At 32.7% G+C, this 25916-nt stretch overlaps 1 protein-coding gene across 2 annotated transcripts in view; it reads right to left on the bottom strand.

Annotated features, from left to right (window-relative positions):
- LOC129235132 (V-type proton ATPase 116 kDa subunit a 1-like) overlaps positions 1-25916 on the bottom strand; it is a 52672-nt gene that overhangs the window by 2535 nt on the left and 24221 nt on the right. For both annotated transcript variants that reach the window (XM_054868821.1, XM_054868822.1), the window contains exons 13-18: positions 22933-23023; positions 11449-11567; positions 9088-9310; positions 7531-7638; positions 5374-5584; positions 4407-4569 (exon numbers count right to left, since the gene is read on the bottom strand). In XM_054868821.1, coding sequence (XP_054724796.1) covers positions 4407-4569; positions 5374-5584; positions 7531-7638; positions 9088-9310; positions 11449-11567; positions 22933-23023 — 915 coding nt within the window. The remainder of the gene's footprint in view (positions 1-4406; positions 4570-5373; positions 5585-7530; positions 7639-9087; positions 9311-11448; positions 11568-22932; positions 23024-25916) is intronic.

The raw sequence follows: 25916 nt of genomic DNA, 5'->3' as shown, positions 1-25916 counted from the left end.
TCTATGAAAAATTTCAAACACTCTTTTCCTGAAAACCTGACGTGCTGGAAAAACACTAAGCACAGATTCGTGATCAGTACACCCCATTTACTCTAGGGCACCTATTAAACTTGAAACGCTTTTTCATGACCAAAAAATGTAGGCCTGTGCTATGAGTCAAGAGTTTTGGTCAAGCTTTTGCCTGACTTTGGAAGAATTAGCTATCAATGAGTTTACTTAAAAAAGCAAATATGATCTACAGTTTAATGCTTCTAAAGAAACTGTTCCAATCATCATAACTTCCTAAACTGCAATTATTATTTTAATTGTAGCGTTCTTTTTTTTTTTTTTTGGTTCAATGCTACATCAAAAAAAAAATTGCTATGGCAGCCAGTTTCTGTGGGAAACTATCTAAATGCATGAGAAAGTAAGTGCACTTTATTTTATTAGCTCTTGTATTAATTCCTATGATACAGCAATCATGCTTACATAGAAAAAAATATACAGTAGAACCTGTTTTATCCTAAACTATTATCGACATTTAAACGCACGTGAAGAATTATTAAATCAGGGGGGAACTACCAAAGCTGGCAGATGAAGTGGCAAATTACAATAAATATTATTTAATTTTTAATGTAGCTGTTATCTTTAATGAGACTTGTATTAAATTTTAAAAAGATAAATACAAGGGTAATGTATGCCAGATAGAAATTTAAGAAATATATTTATTTAGTATATATCCAAAACAGTACAATAACATGTATTCTTGATCAACAAAAGACAATGCTCTATCTCAAAATATAATTAATGACTTTCTATCAGCTTTTTAACCTTTTATAAATGATATGAATATATTGAACTACAGTGACTCCCAAAAGTCTTTGTACACCTGCGTCTTTCAACGAAATAGGCCCCAATCAATTGGTTAGAATTAATATTTTGAAATAGGTATTTAATTATAAGATCTATGATCAATTTTTAACAAAACTACATGAAAAGTTTTTAAAAAATATTAAAACTTAATTTTTTAAAAATCAAAAAACAAAAAGTGTCGGAAATTTTATCTCACAAAAGTTTTCGTACACTTTCTAAAATGTCTATATATTATTGAATAATCTAACTTTTGATTAAGTTATTAATTAGTAGAATATCATACAAAATTCATAACACCTTTTAAACGTCTGGGAAAAGATTTCATTCTTTTTCTTTCTTTTTTTGCGTAATTTCTGAGTAAGTGTTCTACCACACTTCGAGTATTACTGTTTCTAGCTCTATTTTCGTTTTAAAGCCCTATTTTCGTAATCTAGCCTCCAGATAACTTTAAATACGTTACATTAAGTTAAAACCTGGAGATTTGGGGGATATTTTCGAAACTTTAGGACAATTTTGGTGGCACTAGACGCAAATGTTGAAAACCGTGTGCTTTTTATCGTTATTTTGATAAAAAACAAAGATGTTTCCAATAACCAAATTTTTGGCTAAGAGTTCAAAATTGGTTTTTAAAATATTTAAAGGAACAGCATGATTCATTATTTCATCAAAAAATTACAAACTACCAAATCCTGATGCTGATATGCACCCTCACACTAGAGCACCTCCACCGTCCTGATTAACTGATCCAAATAAGTTCTTAAGATTAAGTGCATAGCTGCCAACCTCAAGATACAAAAAATAGGAGCACTTAAGGGAAAAAATAGGAGCACTGAGGTCTAAAATAGGAGCATGAAATCGTGGCCTGCGCTAAACCTTCCTTCTGTACCATAAGTTTCCATAAATTCTAAGCACTTATAAAATGCTTTTCTAAATTTTCATGTTAGATTTTCAACAAAACTACAACCAAGTTTAAAACAAAATTATTTTACATTAAAAAAGCAACATTACATAGATACATATTGAAAAGTTTTAAAAAAACATGATTACTGTTTGATTTAATAAAACTGCAATCCTTTTTAAAAATATGCTTTTATACATATGCTACATGCATAAGAACATATTGAAGATTAAAAAAAGCAATTATTTATTATACTTGGAAGTAAAGCAACTTCATAGTAAAGGTCAAGACTCTGAAATTTTGAAAGTGGCCAGTGGCACTCGACTCCAAAAACTTAGTGGCCACCAATGTCATTAAGTTTTGAAATACAAACTGGAGTGGGGGAGGCAGTTTTTACAACTTCCCTTTAAAAAAAAAGATGAATAGGATTTAAAGAGAGATATTCAATACTTTTTTTGCACATGGAAAATTTAAGTTCAAATAGGTTTCTGATTTATTTAAAAAAATAAAAAAAATAAATAAATGAATGAGAAGCAGGAACCTTCAATTTAGATGAAATAGTTTCAGTTTATAGCAAAGCCTACAAGGCAATAAGGATCAAGTAGATAAAATTTCCCCTTCAAGAAAATTATTTTAAAAAAAAACATAACTTTTTGCCTTCTGTTATTTTTAATAGTTTGTATTGAGACAAACAACTAATTCTGTTTTCGGGAACTTAGGCTATTAATAGTCTTGTCTACTTCATGTTGCAAATGACAAAACTTGGTAACAACGCGAAAAAGTCAAGACAATAGATTTTTGAGTTTGTTGCATTAAAAGTAATTATAAATAATTAATGAGCCTTAAAAAAACTAAAATTTAGACGAAATAGCGAGTTTTTAGCACATTAGAGTCTAACCCAATGAGGATAGAATAATATTCTGAAGAAAAAATTTTGCATTTTTCAAGAAAAAAATTTAGAATTTTCCGAAAAAAAAAGCCTATTTTGCATTATTTTCAATAGTTTGCATTCCAATAAACAACTAATTCCAATTATGAAAACTTGGCCACTTAAGAGTCTTGTGTACTAAAATCTCGCAAATGACCAAATATGGCGACTAAGTCAAAAATTCAGGTATAAAATTTTGAATTTATAGCATGAAAATAATTCAAAAATAAAAAATCCCCATGAAACTACAATTTAATTGCGAATTTTTAGCACATTCGTGTCCAAAGCAATAAGGATAAAATGAAATTTTAAATGGTATAACTGTTTTCATATTTCTCAATAAAATTATTTAAAATAACCAAAAAAAAAAAACATTTTGCAGCACATTTTGCTTATTTTCATTAGTTTGCAGTTAAAAGAAACACCCAATTCTGCTTTGTCTTTGAAAACGAAGGCGCTTAAGTATCGTCTGTTAACTTCCATCTTGTGAATGACCAAACATGGCGGCTACGTTTTACACGTAGCTGAAATGCTCGATGAAAAAACGACGATCTCCAATCCGCGCTCCCCCTCAGTGTTTATCCTGACACTAAGCTTCCAAAGCATCAAATTGTCTTCTCTTTTGTTGAGTTTGCGCACAATTCCTGCCTTCGAGGATAGGGAAATTTCTTCTTTTTCCTCAAAAATCGAAAAGTGTACAAGCAAAGTCAAAAAAAACGGAGTTTTTTGGAAAAAATCGGATTTTTGGAGTACGCAATAAAAATCGGAGAAACTCCGGGAAAAACGGAGCACTTGGCAGCTATGTTAAGTGCCTAATTTTTTCTTCTACTTGCAGTTATACAACAATTTAACCAAAAATGTTAAATTAATTTTTATCTGTAAGTAAGACGTGATTCTAAAACGTTTTTAACTTATTTATAATTGATTTTGCGACGAAAAGCGTAAGCTTTCTGTTTTTCGCACGACCAAGAAAATTTCTGCGTGAAGAGGTCCCATTTAATCCAGCTAATCAGAGAACTGGGCGAACAATTTTAGGTGAAAATTAAATGTAATATGTTTCATTTAACTCTGCAGAAACGTTTACAGCACTCAAATGTGTATTTTTCATAATTTTTTTAACTTTAAATCTCCGATCACGTTTTGTCAACTTTGCCGGTTGACCTTTTCTTACCTTGTTTTCGGTCCGATTCCTTTCTTTGAAGCATTTTATCAAGCACTTTACTATACAAACAAATAAATCAACTAATTTAGAGACTTTTCAAACCAATTTACCACTACTGTGGGGAAAAAATTCAAATTTTGAATGGTGTTTTCTGTTTTTTACGAATACCAGCCATTTTACACTAATAATTACAATATTAAGGAATAAATAAACAAAAAATTTAAGCCAAATGACTTAAAAGGGTCAACACAATACAAAAATATTAATAAAACGGCATATGATAATTTTAATCATGAATTTATTCGAAAATATTTGAGTGTACGATGACTTTTGTGGCGTGTTATTTCTCTGTATCTTCGTTTTCTGACGCATTTCAAAAAGAAGATCCGTCAATATTTTGAAAAAACCAATAGGTTGTATTAAGAATGATATAGGAATGGTGTGAAAAAATATTGGACTTCATATTCAGTTTCGAGTTATTTGGGTTTGACTAAAAAATTTCAAAGTGTACGAACACTTTTGGGAGCCACTGTATGTAGTTTATAAAAAAAATAATACCATCTTACCAATGTAGACGCAAAGCATGCAGAAATGCAGACAAACCTTCCATGACTAAGAGTACACCAACAGTTAAAACTGCCCACGCTGCAAATGTTAAATACAGAACTATACCGTTAACTCCACCAAGTCCAAGACGAAGAACCATAGACCATAAAACTTCTGAGAGCTCTATATGAAAGAAATCTCATGTTAGAACAAAATACAAATTTTAAAAAATAGTGATAATAAAAATTGAACATCTAGTAAACTTAATCTTATTTACATTACATTTATTGAGCCAGTAAATGAATTCAAGAATACTAATTTGAAGTAGGTTACTACAGCAACTGGGTTATTTCTAGTGTTGCTTGTAGTTATGTCAGTAAGACTATAAGTACTTTCTGAAAGAGCATGAAAACAAAAGAAATTCGCTCTATTTCCCAATGTTTTCGATGTAATTTATTTGTTTATACTGTTAAAAGTGTCAATAAAAGTTTTAAAAAAAAACAAGCTTTGAAAATGTAAATACAGTCAAGCCCGCCTATTAGAATATCAGTTAAAAGAATAATGTAATGCATTTTCAATGTACCAAACCTATAATGTCTTATTTTAGTCCCATTTAACGATATATCCCGCTTATTAATTTTTCAAGGAAAATTGGCTATTTCATTACATAAGCGAATTCGACTGTACTTTTTTTCAGAAAATATGCTTTCAAAAATATGCATACACATACATGTTTATCAGAAATGAAAAAAAGTTTAATGACATGAATTAGAATATTAGAGTTAAAGTAATATAAATTAATGTGCTTGAATATCTGACATGGAAATAAAAACTCGTTACATTTTAGGTAAATGTAGGTAAAAAAAATTCAAAGAGTAAGTTCTTGCGGAGAAAGGAAATTTTTAATTAGAAACTTCCAAGGAGGGTGTAACAAAGTAATTTACAATCTAATATTGAATACAAAACCTAAAGAAATTTTGAACTTACGTGCATGTGCTAAACTTAGCGCCCACAATCGAAGATATGAAGCAGTGTGAGATATTGAACCAAGACAATATTCAATAGTATGGATAGCTTGATTGATGAAAATATCTCCAAAATCAAAGTCTTCCGAAACAGTTTGTTCAGCTGGTTGAACTTCTTTTGCAACGCCGTCACCATCAGCTAATGCTTCCTCTCCGGTTTTGTTGGCACCAGTCTGCAGTGAAATTGATTGTTAGTTTATGAAGAGAAAATTTTGTAAATTGTACTTAAATTTGAAAGTTTTTAATTAAAACACACACACACATTTATGCATTTCAGGTTCAAAATTTCAGCTTTCCTTTTTACAAGGAATTGTGCATGAATTGTAAGCATGTAAATAAACAATTTAACTAATTTAAATGAAAATCAGCACATGTGTTAGAACAAACTGTCAATTTTGCAAAATTAATTTACTATCTTTATATAATTATTCTATGAGTTTTCATAAAAGTGTCAATTCATGGAGACAAGCATTTGTTTATTCAAAAATATGAATTTCCTTCACGTTTTTTGGCACATAACAGGTAAAGTTTTCCAAAAAACTTACCAAATTTTCAGAAAATTTGATAGCATCCAAGAGAAACATTACTCTGAAATTTGAAACAAATACTCTGAAACTTCTCAGGAGTGACCACCCGCAGCAGCGAGAAAAATTGGTCATTAAGAGAAGTGGTCACTCAGAGTAACAACGAGTAATTTTGGCAGTATCCAATATCTATTCAGGTTTTTCTGCATATACATACTAAGCTAGTTTTTAAATTTTATTTAATTTGATTGAAGCAATGAACTTGAATTACCGAACATTGCTTGAGCCAATGAAGAATAAAGGTTGTTTTAGTTAAATGCCTGTGCTATACAAATTATTACATAGCACAAATTACAGCACAACCTCATTTATTCGCACTGACTGGGGCCAAAGGCAATCTGGATAATTTGAGTAGTATGCATAATTAGCAAAACGAATCCTTAAATAAGCATTTATCTTGCAATATACCAGACGGCCCGGTTATCACATCCAGAGACTGCAGTTTCATTCTTGTTAGAACTCATTAGTCTGGATTAGTGAATAGCCGAGCTGGGGGCAGATGTCCTCTCATTGAAGCTGAGAGCGCTAACAAACTGGTAGATAAAGTAAATTTATCTCACCAGGGAGCCAAAAGTAAGCTAAGCCAAAAGTAACATACCAAGGATTGCCTTCAATTTATGAGTCAATCCGCACCATAAAGCGGACACGAGTGTCTGCAGTATGACTAATTTTTGTCAAAAAGAGCATGAAAATTATGTTAAACTTAAAGAACGTGCTCATTCTTCCATCGCTCAGCATTGTTGGACTTCTGGCCACTGTTTTGATTTTTCATCCGCAAAGATAATTTGTAAATGTTCTTCGGTCTATGACCTCGATTTCTGGGAAACTTACTATATTTGGAAAAATTTTCATTCTTGAGTCGATGATTTTTCCAGTACTCCATTTTTCATGATATTTGGAAGCAATTGTTATAGTTGTGTTTTTGGTTCCTTCATTCTCTCTCTCTTTTTGTCTCCTGTCTTCTGATTGTTGTCTCTCCCCTTTGCTCTGAGCCCAGGGTTGATCTGTCATTTGCTGATTGGTTTTTTGATGACTTGTGTCCTGACTTTCTATTGGTTGGCCCTCTTTTAAATACGGGTGTCCACATGGTTGTTGTTACTTCCCTTGCGACTTTTGGTTGTGTTGGTGAGCTTCTTGTACTGCTGAAGAGGCTCCATTGTAGCCTTAAAAAAGCTATATGCTGTATTTTCTTCAAAATTTATGCTTTATTTATGTTGATTTTTTGCTTTAATCACATTAAAAAAAATTTCAGTTTTTTCAGACCATATTTTTAACAATCAATTGGTTTACTGCTCTCTGGTTCAAAAACATGAGTGGCATTTGAATAAAGCCTGGTCACTGAAATGTTTTATCAATAATAGATAATGCTTTACCAAAAAGTCAATGTTTTGCTTCCCATAGATGCATTTTTGCTACTATAATTTATCCATGCGAACACAAAATAATTAAAAAGGCAACAAAGTTGATCCTGACACTCCAAATAAATTTGATTCTATTGTATACTTATTTAAAATTATAAAAGTAAAAATACTTACCGTAGCTGGTCTTGTGATCCATTGCTTGTATAACATGTAAGGTTTTGCACAAAGCATCCAAGGAATGCATAAGAGAGCTATTGTAACAAGCATTCCTTGAAATACAGCCTAGAAAATGATAATTAACCAAAAATTAATTTAGCAAGCTTAAAAAAATAACAACAGGAGGCAAACAGACGAAGCTCTTACATAAAATAAAATTCTGCTACACACCTTTAAAAAATGACAAAGTAAACACTATAAATTCCATGAAAATGAAAAATATGATAAAAATATTCAAAATATTACTAAGGAACTATTAAAAATATTGACATTAATAACTCTTTGAATTGCAAAAGAGTAAGTCTAGTTTAGCAATATGGGTAATAAAATGAATTCTTAATTGAAATAATACCAGGGATCAAAGTGACTAATTCACAAAATGTTGGAAAATTTTTGCAAAAAAAGAAAAAAAAAAGTTGAATATACACAACAATTATTAAATTTTGCATACACAATATTTTTTTATTTTGTTAAATTATGATACATTTATCTTTACCATTGTGACAACAATTATAACCTTTACCTACATTTGAAGTGGTTTTGCTGTAGTTTTGTTATATTTTTGATGTAGACTTTTGTAAATGAATATAAGTAAAAATGCATCTTGCTTAATTTTTCTTCAAGCAACTTAACAAATTAACGGAGTTCACTTAACAAAAATCACCTTTTTGTGTTACTTGTGAACACAGAATAATGTATCCTTTAGTTATTTGCCATTGCAATAAAGTGAGTTAAGGCTCTAAAAAAAATGATAATAATGAATTAGAAAAAAAAGCTTGATTTCAATTTAAAATTGAAAATGAACAAATTGCCCACAATTGTCCATCTCTTCTAAAAAGCTTCAGCAGCTATTAATGATAGCAGCCAGCCTTCCACAATATCAGCAATGCAGCTATAATTAAGTCTCAATTTTAATCTGCTTTCCATTCATCTACTATGGCTGAAGTCAATGAATTGCTTTTTTTAATGCTTCTTCTTCATGTGATTTGTTTCAGAACTGGTTTAGGTTTAGGACCCAAGGTTTACGTCTTTATTTCTTCTATGTTTTTCTTTCCTTCTCAATAAGTGTGCTATTTCGTAATAATGAAATAGTTTTTTATTCTCAATGCTTTTTATTCTCAATAACGATTTAAAAGTAAGTTTTAAATTGTTTCTGTTGACATGGGAAAACGCAAAAAGGAATGAAAATTACTAAACGAAGAATTACAAGCATAGCATATACTGACACCCTGGCTGCGAAATGTGTTTTTTCTTCTTCTTTTTCTCCCCTTTTCATTTTTTTTTCTTTTCGATGTCACAAAAACTCTTCAACCTGTGAAGTATTATGGTGCAAACCGCAAATTCATATGACAATTTGTTGGTTTTCTATGATTTTTTTTAAAGTGTCAAGGACTTTTTGGACACTTTGTATATTAGTTCAAGAGGTACAATAACTCAAATTGCTTAGGTTTGAATTAGAAAGTAAGCAAAAAATATTTCTACATTATAATATATATTAGATAAAATAAAACTTACTTGTGCACCATACATTTTTTTTAAATAACAAGGTTCATCAGGATATTTGAAAAGGAACATATTGATGAGCATAATGAGTAGACTAGGAGCACAACCAGACAATCTTGCATCATAATTTGTCCATTTTGAAAATATAAGTAGAACTAAGTATCCAAAAATTGAAACAAGAAAGACTAATTGAGGAACAAATTCGCAGATTACGTTTAACCGTTGATTGAAGTACCTGAAAAATGAAAAGCAAAACTGAATACTTCACAAGAAATTTCAATTAAATATAATGCAAATCATTGCTCATTTTTTACTGAAAATAAGAATGCATGACTAAACTTATTTTTAAAGGAGTGGTAATTTCACCAGAGAAATTCTTATTGCATTCAACTTTCAAATAGAAGTTTATACAAAGAAAAAAAATTTAACCGCTTTTCTCTAAAAATTTTTATTACTTAATGTTGATTCCACACCGAAATTCTTCCGATTGAAAACAAATACAATGCAAATTCATGATCTGCTTATTCATCAAATTATATATCAGCTACATCTAACAATGTGAGCTGTATGCTCCAGTGTTTAAGCTAGGTTCAAAAGTTCTTTAGTAAAAGCTGAAACTGTAGGGAAAGTTTTAGCAAAATGCTGAAATTTCGCATATTCTCATATCTTTCTAAATGCCTCAATGTGCTTCCATCTCCAGATGACAATAAAATTCTTATTTCATCTATGACATCTTTAAAGAAATAAATACAGCAGCTATTCTTTTAAGGTAAAATAAAAAAAGAAACTACATGTTTGGTTAGAACGTTGCACTCCCCTCCTCCTAATAATGCAGTTCTTGAGGGGGACATAATGCAGGAAGACTAAGTATTGTTGAACTTAATAGTAATTTTTAAATCTTGGCTTAAGATTTAAAAAAGATTAAGTTGACTATCGCCATGCCGGTTCCTCTCTTGGCTCATACATTGTTTATTTTTCTTTTAAATTAACTAATTTTTTGTTCGAGTAAAAAAGCAAAAATGCTTTGCTTCGTTTTCGCAATTGAGATAGTCTTTTCGCAATTTTCGAAAAATGGGACCGTAGAGAAAACCCTGGTATGCTTACAATAAAGATTTTGTTTTTTTCCAAATATTTTTTACAACAAAACCAAACTATATAGTAATTTTTGAACCATCATAAACATAATTGAATTTATTTTAAGATTTTTTAAGCCTAGTAAAATTAGCCTAAAAATGAGTGTTTATAACGGAGAACTAGAACCCAAGCTATAGAAAAAATAGAACCAATCACGCAAAGCTTTGTTATGTTCTCCTAAATGATATCACAAAAATTCCCGACTTTGTGCTGCATGCTTCCCCTTTTGGGGGGCAAAAAAGGAGAAACTTCTATATAGGCAATCGAGGCATCATTTCAAATATAATTTGAATAAGATAAGAATTAAATTGCTTGGATAAGAATTTAAGAAATTATTAGAGATTTTTTGCATGAAAATGTCAATACATTTTAGAGTTCAGAGAGTTTTCTAGTATTATTTGACTTTAGAACAATTAATTTTTATTCAAGGGTCTTTGAGAAAAAGAAATCTACTGAACTGTCTACTTTCTGACCCTTTGAACTCAAATTAATAGCTTTTCTTTCCTCAGTGTTATATATTAAAAGAGGGGATACAATAAGTGTCAAGAGAAGCACAACAATGACATTGTACCCGATTTATCCTAAGTTTCTTAGGGCATTATATTAAAATTCTAGATTTTTTGAGAAAATTCTTGATTTTTCCGGCAAGACTATATGGAGCGCCAAACAGTTATTCTTGCATATTGTTAGCAAAATGTAATAATTTCTTTATCTAAATTGCAAAAATGCTCGAAGTTGGGTTAGTTAACATTCGCAAATAAATCCAAAGACTATTTAGAACATCCAAGAAGTTACAAGTATCTTGGAAACAGATTTTTTTTTTCTCCCAGTAGCTTCTCAGGATTCCAGGAGCCTGTACACACCATTGATAATCTTCACTTGATCATAAAAACAGTTTTTCAAATATGTGTAGCACTTCCTCGAGCATGCTACAATCAGCTGTAGAAAATGCAACCTTACTAATAGAGATAATATATGAAAATGATGGTTGTCATGATAAACAACCCTCTGCTGAAGAAATTGAACTTTTTTTTTTCATTAGTTGAAATTAATTCCTATCCCTTCATTATGTTCTACCCCAAATTTTGTAAATTTACAAACAATAAGTTCTACTGAAGATAATTCAAAGTAGGGCCATTTAATTATGACCATCCTGTATATTATATGGTTATATGTAATAATCTGCATTAATTATAGTAGATAATCAAGTTCAAGAAATGAATAATATAAAATTCTTACCGGTGATTCCTTAAACTTAGAACAACTCCAAAAATCATTTGCGAGACACCTAATATTACAGAAACTTTCATTTTATAAGAATTTAAAAACAGGATCTTATTAGTTGAAACTTGCCATGCCTATTGAAAAAGGAAAAGTTTTGAGTTAAAAACAACAGTAAGACATGTCACAATTAAAATTTTAAAACTTAAATAATCAAAGTTAGTGAAAAGAAAATTTACAACCATATTTAAAAATAACTGACAAAGCTATGATAAAATAAACAATTATTCGTGCTTATTCTGTTACACAAATGAATTTAAATCAATTTTTTTTATTTATGTGATGAAAACCCCATTGATATGAATATTTTTTAAGATATCCAACCAGTAAGTCAAAATTTAAATTAGGGGTGGTAAAAACGGTAAAAATCGTCCCAGCAAAAATACATTTTTGCCAAAGCGGTAAAAATGGAAATTATTTATTTTCGAAGGAATGTAACTACTTTTACTTTTAGAAAATTAAAACATTGCTTTATTTTTTTTATTATTATTTATTTTAATTACTACTTAGAGTAGTCAATGCATCATTGAAACAGTAATCTAAATGCAAGTGCAATTCAGTTTGTATTGATTTAATAAAATGCTTTTTAAATTAACACTGTTAAATATAGATCATGAGAAAGAGGAAGAATAACTCACTGGCTTTGGTTATAAAGTTGAAAATACTGAAGACCAGCTGTAACTGTTAAACAATTAAACCTTGCTTCAGTTTATTTTTAACTAGTAATACCAATTTTGCGATGCTTATAGAACAATAGAAAATTCAAGAGGTATCCGTTTAGTATAATATAAATATATTTCTTAAAAATGGAGAAACTAAAATTTATTACTGAAAAAACACATAAAAAAGAGATGAATATTCATCATACACAAGTAATATGAATATAAATAGCTGAATAAATGACCATTAATAAAATGACTTAAAATAATTAAATTTATTCACATTCAATTAATTTTTTTTTATTTCAGAACATATATTTTGTTTTTTCAACAAGCATAACAAAAGCAAGTTTTGAAACCCTTTCTAATCCTAATCAATTTCACAATTTTGAATGAACAAATGAAAAATTAGAGAATATTCGCTCCACTGCTGCACTACTTGAGGGGCATGTTAGGAGATGTGCAATTAAATTGCAAAAGTCTTGAGAAATATTACATGCTTTTGTTATACTTCTCCACCATTTACAAGCATGGACAGTCTCAATAACTTTATCTTCAATGTAGCAAGAAAAGGTTTCTCTATCAATCTAAAACTTAAATCACATGATATAAATAAAAGGTTTATTTTTTTTAGCCATTCCCAGGCCTTTTCTTTCTATTCATAATTTAAATTTTGCCCTCTGTACTTCGGAAAATAAATAGGTGCGAGGGTAGAACTGCTTGCTCAAACCTTTTTTCACTGCAGCAGAATAGGGTTTCAACTTGTTATTGTTCAATCAATTGCATCATAGAGGACACGCATCAGCAATCATTGCAGAATCCATCCCCAGAAGCATTTGCGACTGGTTTTATTTGTTTGATGAAATCTTTTTCTTGATAATAAAGGTTTAAATATTTCCTTCCAGCTACAATACTTGAAATATAGATTGATTTTCCATTTTTTGAATGTAGTCATGCTCAGGCCCGGACTGGCCAGGTCGGCTAGTCGGCGATCGCCGAGGGCCCCCAAACTAGGAAGGGCCCCCAAATGAAGCGAAAAAAAAATTGTAGCAAAAAATGATTTTATAATTTGATTTCCTAGTAACTATTTCAATCTGTTTCCTTATACGTTTTGCCAGGATCAGGGCCTGATTACTGAATGTACCAACTAGGCTGTGGTCTAGGGCCCTTGCTTTTTAGGGGCCCTCCAATGGCTAAAGTTATTTTAGCTAATGACTAAAAGTAAGATTTAACTGGATAGTGGCTCCAAAAAATATTTGCTTAGAACCTTCCTATATCTTAATCAGGTCCCGTCTGGGATGCTTTTGATCTCTAGTTTTATACAAATAGCACACTGGACCCAATTAAAGCCAGGTAGGGCCCCGGGGCAAACATTATTTTTAGGTTAGGGGCCCGTAGGGCTTTAAATTCTCTGAATTTGTCCCGTAAACAGGGCTGGATTAACAAATAGGCAACTTAGGAATCGCCTAAGGGTCCCCAACAGAAATGTTCAGCCTCCCTGCAAAAAATCATCTGGGCCCCTAACCGCCAGGGGCGGATGGGGCCGGCGGGCAGCCGGGCATTTGCCCGGTGGGCAGCCTCTGTTTGGGCCGCATTGAAATTTACAATAGCATAGTATAAAAACCAATTCATGCTTCTCTTCCTTTTTTTCATTTAAATTTCTATGGAAATTTCATTATTCCAATTTTAAAAAAAAAGAAAGAAAACTTCACAATTTATGTGAGAAATAAGATGTTTTCCCTGTGTCAGGAAAATTCATCGGCCAATAAAATAACTTTCTTGCATAGCTGCCTCTTGTTATAATAGTGCCTAGAAAGAGGCACTATTCTAGGCACTACACTCTCGTTCGTAAGGGATGGAGTTAATGAACACGTCAGAGAGACATCGGCTGATGTCAACCAGGGGCTGTTGCTTATGTTCGCATAATGGATTGACTGTTGTCGTTCACCTGAAGCACTTCGAGATGGTAGTGTTTTTCTATCTTATAAAAGCATTTGGTGGAAGATTCCTGATCCTATCCGTTTTCTTACCATCATTCAAAGAAACCTACATGTACATTTTCAGAACTTCAGTTTGGAAATTTCTGGGGGAAGCACTATCCCTAACCAGGGACATTTTTTGGGGGGGGGGGAGGCAGATACTGCACTTCCTATCCAAAGTTTCAGTAATAGAGCCACCAATTTCATTTTAGGGATTAAGAAAAGGAAACCCTCTGCAGAATTGAAACATTTTATTACTGAATGAAAAACTGGAATAAAACACAGTGGAGTGACAAAAATCACTTTTCTGCAAATTTTTCAAAGAAAATGCCGAATTTGAAAATTATTTAGGAACTTCTCAGATTATGCATTATAATGTACCTAATCGATGGCCGCCGAAACATATCACAAAACTGTTACAAACATTTTTTAACAAAAAAAAAAGTTTTCTGTGCATAATACAAACCCTTGACAAGTTTCAGATCGATAAAAAATGAATAGATAAAAAATATAATGGCATCAAAGGGGGCGACGAAACACATTTCTATACATTGCTTTTTTTTTGCATAAATATTTTCGTAAAAATCACAGTTAAGAGGAAAAAAATTCATAGGCCGTTAAAATATGTTTTATACAGTATACAGAAAAAAAAGTTTAAATATTGTGAGAGATTTAAAATATTGTAATGAACAATCACACCAATAGTTCTAAGTGTTTGAATGTAAAAATCGAAAGTAAATTAAAACTTTATAAGAGATTCAGGAGGCGGTACGATATTCAAACCAAACAATAGTTTTAAAAAAAGCATCCTAAGGTATCGCTGAAAAGCACCATTTAGTCGAAAGTGGTTGCAACTTTTTTTTATTGAGGTCGCGAACGCTTGTATTTCAACAAATAAAATTTTCAACCTGGTAATTGAAAAATTTATTACGGAAAAACACAAGTACAAAAATGGTTTTGGAGAAAAAAAAACTGGGAGTACATTTTTTACATCATTTTAATCAATGATTTAATCAAATATGAGAGGATCCCTTTATTTTCCCCCATCGGTAGCCTAAACGGGCGTTCTTGAATCTTTGATTTTTGAAGGAATTCTGGGGAAGAGCCTATCTTCATCAAAGATGGTCCTACAAAAAAATTCGAGGAGAGCGCCGCCCCACCCACACCCTCAAGAACCCCCCCCCCCCCCCCAATCATTATCGATGGTCTTAAATTTCATTTTTAGGACTTCAATTTGAAAACATTCCGGAGGTCCCTGAACCTTTCCAATACCCCTAATCACCACCAAAAAAGTCTAAAATTTCGCTTTTAGGACTGCAATTCAGAAGAGATTTTCGTAAAAAGGCTTCAAACATCTGACAACATTATCGAAGATCATCCATAATTGCGTTGTTGGAATTTCAATTTCGGGATACTACCGAAGCAAGGCCCCCAAACCACTCCTCCCACCAACATTACCAAAGATCGTAAAAAAATTGTGTTTTAAAAACTAACTTAAAACATTTTCGGGGGAAGTGCATCTTCCCCTCTCTTGCTAACATCATTCAAGTTTGTTTCGAACTTCATTTTAAGGGCTTGAACTTAAAAAAATTCCGGAGAGCTCCCGAAAACTTCTCCCTAATATCCTTGAAAGTCGACTAAAACTACGTTTTTGGAGTTTCAAATGGGAAAAATTGTAAGTCTCCTGAAGGTTGTCAAAGATAGTCTACAATTTTGCGTTGCAATTGCAAAAATTTCAATTTCTATAAGTTTCAAGGGGTGGGCTCTCGAATTTTTCTCCCCCTAACATTAAGAGTTCCTCCTCTTCAATCGTACTGCATATAAAGTGTGAGAATGGCGTGGGGAGGGGAGGATGTATTGGTAACACAAACTAGTTAAATGACTTCAATTTCAAAAAGCTACCCCATTCCCAAAAGAGTTTTGAATAACGTCTAAACTTGAGATGTGGCTACTTGCACTGAAAAATATTAGTTAAGGAACTTGAACCCAGGGGCGTGCACAGAAATTTTGGGGCTCGTCACAAATGACTTTTACGAGCCTCCTTCCATATTGTTTACCACTAAGTCCCTATATATACTCACCCCTTATTTTAAAAATATTTGGCCCCCTTCGTGCGCGGGCCCGGACCAGCAGGTGTTCCTTCTTCCCCCCTGTGCACTACTTCCTGGCTGAACCACATCACTTTCCCTATAATGTTACCGAAGATAGCCTTCACTCGCGTTTTTAAATCTTCCATTTTGAGCATTTTTTGAATGAATTCTCCAAGCATCCCTTTCCCAAACATTGCCTAAAATCGTCTAAAAATCGTTTAAAAGTGCTCTTTTAAATCTACATTTTCGAAAATTTTCCGGGAGTTAAACCCCGGGACGTCCCAATATGTGCACAAAAATTTCATTTCTTACTAGGCTTCGCATTCCTCATTCTTTTTCTTCTTATATGCAGGGGCGTAGCTAAAGGGGGGGTTTTGGGGACAAACCCCCCCCCCCCCGAAACGTTAGTCTCAAAAAAAAAAAAAAGAGAAAAAGAAGAGAAAAGAAAAAAAAGAAAAATAATCAAAACGACTTTTTTCTGAGTAACAAAAGTCAAAAATTCACTTTGCTCCCCCCACCCCCCAATGCCATTGAAAATCTGCTCCATGTGTAATCCTCAAGCATAAAGACGCCTCCCTCTGCTGCGACAATTTTTTGATAATTGAGTAAAATTTGACACTTTGCTTTAGAAATGAGATTGATTTGTTAAATCAACGTATATGCAGCCTTTCTTTGTCATAGATTCTGCAAATTGTTAAACATGTTTAACTGAATGAGCCGCGCAGTGGGAATATTGCATACAGTCGAATCTATATTTTGAATTTCACATTAAAGAAAAAAATCGAGATAAAGAGGTTTTGAGATACTGGGGCTTTAAGATACCTTTTATAGAAATTTGAAATATGATGGTGAAAATTTGAAATCGATACTAAAAACAATATGGGCTCTTGATTAAAATTCATCTTTATTAGTTTTGTTTGGTATTTATTCTATTATTACATTATTAAGTGCTTTATGGCGAGTTTAAGAAATCATTTTGACAGTAAAAGAAACTTTAACATATCTTTTTCAAGAAAAAATCTTTTACTGCTTTTTGGTCCCCCCTTTTTTTTTTTTTTTTTTTGATTCATTATCTTGAAGGATTGAAGGATCTTGAGGTTAGCAATTGCTGCAAATCTAACTTGGCCAGTATTCTACGATTTTCCTTTTTTCAACACTTGAAAAAAAATTATACTGTCTTTTCACTCCAATCATTTTGGTTTTCTAAGGAATCACAATTTTAAGAAAGAGAGCAACCAAAGAACAGTACTAATCCAGATAACAGAGCGAAATGGCTTTTAACTTGAATGACCTTTAACCATGAACATGAAATGTTCATTTTACATGTCAAACCTGTGAATTTCACCCCTTTACTCTTCTTCCAAGAAAGTGCGCAAAACGACTGCCCTTTGGTTAATCTTCCTGGAAAGCCTATTCGTGGAACACATTTCTCCCTTTTTTCCACTGCCTCCTCAGCTCTTGAAGACAATTCCTCTGTTTCTGAGTTGAAGAAAATGTTTTTGTTTGTTGCTTTAAAGATCATTGGGCTTCGAATCCAAAAATGATAGCATAACTGGAATTCGAGACGATAGAGGTTTTTGTTGGTCTGGTCTCGTGTGTGTCATAGGTCATAGTCAAAACAACCTTTGCTAACCAGAGTATCCATTGCAATCACATTGATTTTTCAGCCAGTATTTACTGCGTTTTCTTTTGGAAACGTACAGTCTGTTTAAAATAGTACATTCTAAGTGAAAGTTGTTGCATAATGAAGCGAGAAAAACCGATAACAAGCTTTTTTCAATCCAAAGAAAAAAATTAAAATGACGAAAAGGATTGCTCTAAAAAGAGAAAGTTAACGTCGTGTGAAGAAAACAAAGTACAGTCTGCAAAGCAGCCCATCGGACCCTTCTGAAGGTAATTTTATTTTAATTCAAAAGAAAAACTGCATAGCATTACATGAATAAAATGTTTAAAAACGAAATGAATCTAGATTATTTCTACTAGCTTGGTTTGGATTAAATAGTAGAAAATAAAAAAGACTTCTGTTTATAATACCCGAAATTGCTGTTGCTCTGTCAAAAAGATATTTATGTAAATTCTAAAGCAGCTAATATAAAATTAAAAATAAAGACTTGAAAGGAGAACTGATGGTATGATGTTGAGCGAATAACTTTCTACCGCCAATATTTCTTCCCTAACTTTTTTATTCAAATTTTATTAAATGCTTAAGAATTAGCATAAATGTAAATACATAAAAAGCAACATATAAATATAACGATATGAAAAGCAATTTCATTTTTTGCGGGTTATAATTCAAGAAGTCTTTTTTTATTTTGTTTCATACTTCTAGTGCAAACCAAGTTAGTAAAAATAGTCTTTATAGTCTGACCATCGATGAGATTGAAAGTCAAACATCCAGTTTACAGGCGGAAATATAAGTATCTATTAGATTTCAAGGGATGCCAGCTTTTGTAGATGTGTGTTAGCCTCTAAATTAAACAGTCACACTGAAATGAACGGAACTCGCTCATCAGATATTTGATTTCCCCCTGATTTGGATAGACTGGTTTTGACAAGACGTTGCTAGAAAATTTCACTTTAAATTAAATGGAGGGAAAAGAAAAAAAAGTTAAATTTTCCACAACATTAAAAAAATAAATTCTTTGCTTTTGTTTTGTTTGACACAAGTATCGGAATTGGGGCACCCCATTCCAAAGTATGTAAGATTCACCTCCCTCTTTTTTTAATACTAAAAAAATTTGCATATATATACATATATATATATGTATATATATATAGAAAAGAAGAACCCCCCCCCCCCCCGAAAGTCGGGTCTAGCTGCGCCTCTGCTTATATGTAGCGCAATTCTCCTCATTTGAATGCTCAAATTGTAAAGTTGACCCCTTCCTGAACTAGAGGCTGCCTCTCACCTCACCCCCTCTCCTTTCTATGTATCTTTTTACATTTAAAAAAACCGGGGGGGGGGGGGGGGGGGACGTCAAATTCAAACACCCTCCCTCCTGTGTTTTGACCTTTTGTCGGCTATGATACTGTAGTCCGTTTGGTTTTGATCCGAATTTGAATCGAGAGGTCACATATTTTTAATTTTTTTTTCAAAGAGCAATTCTTGAGAGAGAGGGGGGCGGGAGAGAGAGAGGCGAAGAGAGAGAGAAAGGGAGGAAGCCTGCCCTTGTTTGAAGATAGTATAAAATAAAAATACTAAGGTCATAACCGATTTGTACACTCAAGTAAATGCGGTATTGTTAGGGGCCGGCTGGCCTGCAAATGCCAGGGCCGGTTCATGATGTCCCATCCGCCACTTCTAACCGCCCACTGAATTGCCCTCCCCCCCCCTCCCCCGCTCAAAAAAAAATTTAAAAGAGTGGTTGTTGTTTGTGTTTGTATGCTTCAATATTTCTAGGTTCAAGTTTTGGGGAGCCCTGTAGTCAAACTCTATACATTGGCTAAAACAATTTTAGCCGCAAACTAAAGTAGTTTCAGCCATTTGAGGGCCCCTAAATATCCAGGGTCCTAGGCTACGGCCTAGTTGGCCTATTCAGTAATCAGATCCTGGAGGTGTTTAGGTGTTCGATTTATTTTTAAAAAGATTCTTTGGTTTCTCGGGCCATGGGCCCCTAAGAGGTGTGCCCTCCCCCTCCTCGCATTACAGAGTCTGCGAGTATGCAGATCTCCAGAGCAATCCTAAAGTTGAAAAAAGTTATCTTTTGCAAATTCCAACAAATAAAATTTAACCAACAACTTTTCTTTCCTTCCTTCTTTCTCCAAGTGTACTACCGAGGCCTCCGGGGGGGGGGGGTGGCGGTACTACACAGGAGTTCTGTCTTTGTCAATTTGGTTCCACGCATGGTTAAGTTACTCCGGTGACAGGAGTAAATTAGGACCCCTTGGAGAGTGATGTCAGCTTTTGTGATCCAGGCCGCTAAAGGTGCGTTTCTCCACGTTTCTGCAAGTTCTTGTAGAATCAAAAAGATGAGATAAGACAAGAACTTAGAATTTGGGTATGGATGATGACCGTGTGAAAAAAACTCAAACAAAAGAGAAATGCAGGTGTAATAAAAATAGGAGTAAATAAAAACTTCATGACTCGTTCAAGACTCAATGGGTTCATGTTGATTGCTTTAGTGCCCCATCTCCTTTTGCTTTTAAACCAGTAAATAAATGGGAAAATTGAATGCATATGGAAATCTTTCCGATAGGGTCCGACCGGATATTGACTATAAAACTATTCCACGTGTGGTTTTGTCTTCTGCAATCTGCATTATAGTAAGATAATTGAAGGTTTGTATTTTACTTGCGTGCAAGCCAACTATAATTTTTATTATGGAAATTAAAAGATAGATACATTGGGACAAAATAGTGACAAGATGAAGCAAAAAAGGTATGATAATTTTCCACTATTAAGGCATTGCTTTAAGCTTAAAATAGCGTGTGATAAAAAAAATCTCAGCCCCTTCCAACAGTGGCTCACCCACGGAGCCCCATTAGGCCTAAAAATGGAGAATTTTACATCTGATTTTCAAAAATTGTTTTGAATTTATATTTTTAATAATCAAATCAGTTTTCCTGTGCGGGAAAAACAATAGTATTTCCCAGGACGGTAAATACCGGTTGTGGGAAAAATCTTTCCAACCCTGGCCCTGCATCACAATCCTTCTCCACATAGTCTCCGCTTACAAGGTAAATAAAATTAAAAAAATAATAATAAAGAAAAAAAAACGTTCAATTCAGAAATAATGATAAATTAAATAACGCACCTTTAATAGATTTTGTAAAAATGGTATGAAATTTCCTTCTGCTAAAGGGTAAGTCAAGTAAAACTTCAAACACATGTTTTTTTATACATAAATTTAACTTTAGTTTTATTATTTAACATGTCCAAAAAGAAAAAGCAATATTTGAAACAATAACTTTCTCACATTTTCGCAGGAAAGGGCCCCAGGAACCTCCGTACCAGGAGGCCGGGGCCCCTTTCTAGCACCTAGCCGACCACCCCAGAAGGAGCCAGTCCAGGCCTGGTCATGCTGCTTTTGAAGCATTTATTAGTTGCTTGAATGTTCAATTGTGGGTTGACATGTTTTCAGTACATACACATATAAGTGTAAGTATTTCCTGTACACCATATTACTGTAAAAGGACAACATGACTTACCACATCAAATTGGGAGATTGGAAAATAAGTTTTCATTTCATGGATCCCTCTTTATTGTATAAAGTTATTTGCAAAACAGATAAGGTTTTTATTAGTTTTGTATATTTGGTTTTTATGGCGCTAGAGCCCTTAAGGGCTATACTGCGCCAGGTTTTTATTAATCATTAGCTGCATTGCCCGGCTTTGCCCGGTCCACCTCGAAAATAAAGATTGTGTCACGTGCCGTATATTCAACAATCAGGCTTAAATAAATAAAAAAAACATCATGCAAAATTTTCCTTCCAAACAATAACGACAGATATTAAAATACTTTTAAGACATTAAATCGAGAAAGATGAATTTAAAAAGCGTAACCATGGAAACACAAAATAAAATAAGTTTAAGGAATTAAAATGCGAAATAAAATGGACTACAATTTGAATGGAAATGCGCTTTTTGTTGTTTGATGAAAAAGCTTGTAACTTCTTTTTCCTTTCGAGATAAAAGCTTATTTTTTCGACCATAGGTCGAGTTAGATCTTTAGTAAAAAAGGTCGCTTTTTCGAATGGCGTCAAAAAGAAAGCTGTGGGACAATTCCTTCACTTTTTATTGATTTATTTAATAAAGAAAGTAGTACCTAATTTTCAGCTAAGCCTAAAAAAATTTGAGCTAAAAACGCAAATAACTCCCGCCGTAATAAAGTTAGAGCATTGAAAAAAATTGCGTAGAACGCGGAAAATTCTACCCTTTCTAACGATATTTAATATTAATATGTGCAAGTAATTTTTCACCCCCATATTCGGGAATTTATGTGAAAATTGGACGTAAATTGGAATAAAAAAAGAACAATTCATCGAATGTTTTTCGAACTGGTCTGCAAACCTTCTCAGGACCTAAAGGAACAAATTGTGAAAATTTCTGCAAAATCAGCCGGGTAGTTCTCGAGTTTTGCGAGTTCAAACACACAGACGGTTTTTGGAGACTTCATTTTATACTATGTAGAGATGTGATTTTCAGTATTTTTAACGAATTCAGTAATTTTTGAAAGATCAAAGTACTATATGCAGAGAAAAAAAACGAAGGGAGGGGGGCGGGAGGTTGCTGGATGAATTCAACATGTCTGTTAATTTTATGCATCCAATTAAAATAATTGGATCTAGACACAAAAATCTATAGATAAACTTGTAAGTGTAGTAAAATACAACTGACAGAGCTGTGTTTCTTCACACAATCATACAATTTCAGTATTTGGCATCCTATTCGGGTCACGTCTCATATATTTTAATTGACTATTCTGAAAAAAAAAAAACATTTGCAAGTTTTAATTACCAAATTCATATTGATGAAATTTCTAATTAATATTCTGATTTGAAGTCTCAATTGTATAATGTACAAAATAATACTGATTTTTAGTACATTTCTTGAAATCTAGTCAATTTTCCTAGTTTTTGAAAATTTTGCCGGTTTTTCCCAGTTTTTGCCATTGTCCCGGCAATATATCATTTTGTCGGCAAAATGCCCAACCCTTCAAATGAATAAAACAAATTTTTTCCCTGTAATATACATCAATAATGATATTGGACTTACAGGATCCACACCAAATGGATATGGTATGCCCATATAGTCTGTATCGTTGGTTGGATTCAATTGATATAATGTTGGAAGAAACTTTGTTTCACTAGGAAAAAACAAAACAAAATACATTTATTCAAACAAATATGAAAACAGACGAACACACAATTCCACTTTTTTCAAATTTACAATTTTTTGCATAAAACAGTACAATACTGCCGTACTAATCACATAAGTCGAATCTGCATGTTTTAACAAACTTGAGTTATTCTTACCAGGCAGTTCTTTGTACATAATTTACCTACAATTTTTTTATGGTTGTTTAAGAATGGGAAATATTTTTTAAAAATTTCTGAAAAGGAGGCACCTGAAACCTGGAGGCATCAAACTTTAAACAGCTCTTTCTTATTTTGATCTCAGCTGCAGATACCATTTTGTGCTTAGCACAGCAGAATATTCGAGAGAATTTGAATAAAATATTTATAAACATATTAGCAATATAAAGCAGTTGAAAAAGCCAGTCATATTTTTTCTCAATAACTTAAAATTCTAACACTATATGAAATCCAAAAGTGTAAGATTGAAGAGTTTAAAATAAAATAACTAAAATCATTGCATATCCATGCAATTAAAACTTAAACTGAAATTTAATTCAGTAGCTTGAAATTTCAAAATAAAAATTCAAAAACAATCTTCTAGGATTTTTTTAGAACTTTAACTTTACAATGTTACAGATGCCAACATTGAAAAATTAAAATTTGGGTGTAAAAGTACAGACAGACGGACAGTTTTGCATGAAAAAATTTAATGCCAAAAGTTTGAGTGTGAAAAAGATCTTTAAAATAAAAACAGAAATTTCTTAAATTAAAGTTGCATAGGACTTGAAATTAAGCATTGGGAAATCTGGCAAAACCCAAATTTGGAAATTGAAATTATTATTATTATTTGTTTAAAGTTTAAAAAACCAACAACTTCTATATTTAAAAACAAATAAGTTTTACAAGAGGAAAAGGTTTGTTTTCTCTTATAGGTTAAAATAAATTTGTAGAAGTCAAATTCAAGAAGTGAAGAGAAAAACTGGGAAATGTTTTTCCTTTACTTATGGGAAAAGTTTTAAAATGAAAGGAAATGAAATAAACATGTTTAAAAAATGATTGGATAGCACTATTTTCATGCTCATGCATGAAAGAGTAAGTGTTTTTGCAATCACCATTTTTGAGATGAATTTATCTTGATTCCGCAACTGCAATTACAATTAATAGTTCCTTTTAACTTTTTTTAGCTTTATTACACATGTTTTTTATTTCCTTTTACAAAAAAGGAAGTATCGTATTCGCGAAAAAAATTTCACTTAAAAATCAACCTTAATTTCCATTTTACTCACCCCCAAATGAATGTTAAGTTTTTTTTTTTCAATTCGACCACACATGGATAAGTGCCTAAGAATGTTGCGAGAACACATGCAAATGTTGCTAAGAACACGCTAAATATCCATTTTGACAATTCTTGAGTTAGTTATAATGAGTTTTCTCGTGACGTCTATATGTACATATGTATGTGCATATGTATGTCACATAACTCAAGAACGGTATGTCCTAGAAAGTTGAAATGTGGTACGTAGACTCCCAGTGGGGTCTAGTTGTGCACCTCCCTTTTTGGTTGCATTCGGGTGTTTCTAAAGGGGTCTTTTGCCTCTTTTTTGGGGGAAATCATTGTTAATTTTGATGTAAACTCAAGTGGTGTTATAATTTGGCGGACACTTGGCGATATATGGCCAGTATTTTGGTCACCAAGTTTTGTCACCAACTTGGCGATTTTTTTTTTTAATCTGGTTTCAATTTGGCCACTGTTGGTGATATTTAGAGAGTAAACTATTGAATCACATTAAAAATGCCAATAATGGGGGGAATGACATTAAATTGGAGTAAAAGGAAGTCATGTGACGCACACATCAGCTCGTTTAAAACTCTAACTTCAACAGATCAATAACATCAAAAATTAGCAAATCAAGAATTAGAGATTTTCTACACTTTTTAGTCTCATTTTAACAGTAAATAGTCATTAACTACAAGTCAGACAATGGATATAAACTTATATCAGAATGTGTCAATATTTATTCCTTTAGTGTTCTGATAAAATTGGGGAATGTGACTTCATTTGTGAGTATTGTTTGAGAAAAAATTTCGGAAGTTTCAAGTTGATGCGTCAGGTTTGAAAATCTATTTGTTTTACTTGATTGCTGAAGAATGGGAGAGATTTATTTCACATTAGGGAGTTTGAGAGAAAGTACTAAAATTTTGGAGTCTCCCAGACAAATCAGAAAAGTTGACAGCTGTGCTATATGCATTAGAATGTGTGTGTATGCATGCATGTACACATAATAGTAAGTTTCTTTTTAGAAGACTGAAACTTGCTTGGAAGATTTATACATAATTAAAACTCAATAATTTCTTTATTAATTACTCTTTTAAAGGCAAACAATGCATGAATTCATTTTTATAAAGCAGTATCAAAAATTCCTCAACTAAATGATTCCCCCAGTGGCGGCTCGTGGGAGGTGCCAGAAGGGGCCTGGGCCCCCTCACTTTTTTCAGACAATTTTTCATCATTTTTATTTATTTCCCTTTCTTTTGTGCGTACATGCTTAAAATTAAAAACAATGGATTGAACCGTATTTTTCTGTGGATTATCTGTTAAAAAAGTGTAAAATTTCTGAGGTGCGGGTTGTATGCTGGCCGCGGATTATCTGCGCTCACCCCCCTCAACACCAACCGGGGAGGGGGGGAGGTTGTTGCGAGTGCACCCATACTTTCGCTTCCTCACATTTTCAAGGCACGAGCCACCACTGGATTCCCCTTGTCTACATTGTTTTACTTGATTTACGTTTATTTACAGAGTAATTTAAATTTGAAGCTTTGTCAGTATGGTCCCCCCTCCCATTTTATAATGCATGTTTATTTTCCTGTAATGAATTGTGCTATCAGCGGTCCACCATGACA

The sequence above is a fragment of the Uloborus diversus genome, chromosome 2 (assembly GCF_026930045.1).
Source record: "Uloborus diversus isolate 005 chromosome 2, Udiv.v.3.1, whole genome shotgun sequence".
Classification (NCBI taxonomy): domain Eukaryota; kingdom Metazoa; phylum Arthropoda; class Arachnida; order Araneae; family Uloboridae; genus Uloborus; species Uloborus diversus.
This window is presented reverse-complemented; position numbering and strand designations above follow the sequence as displayed.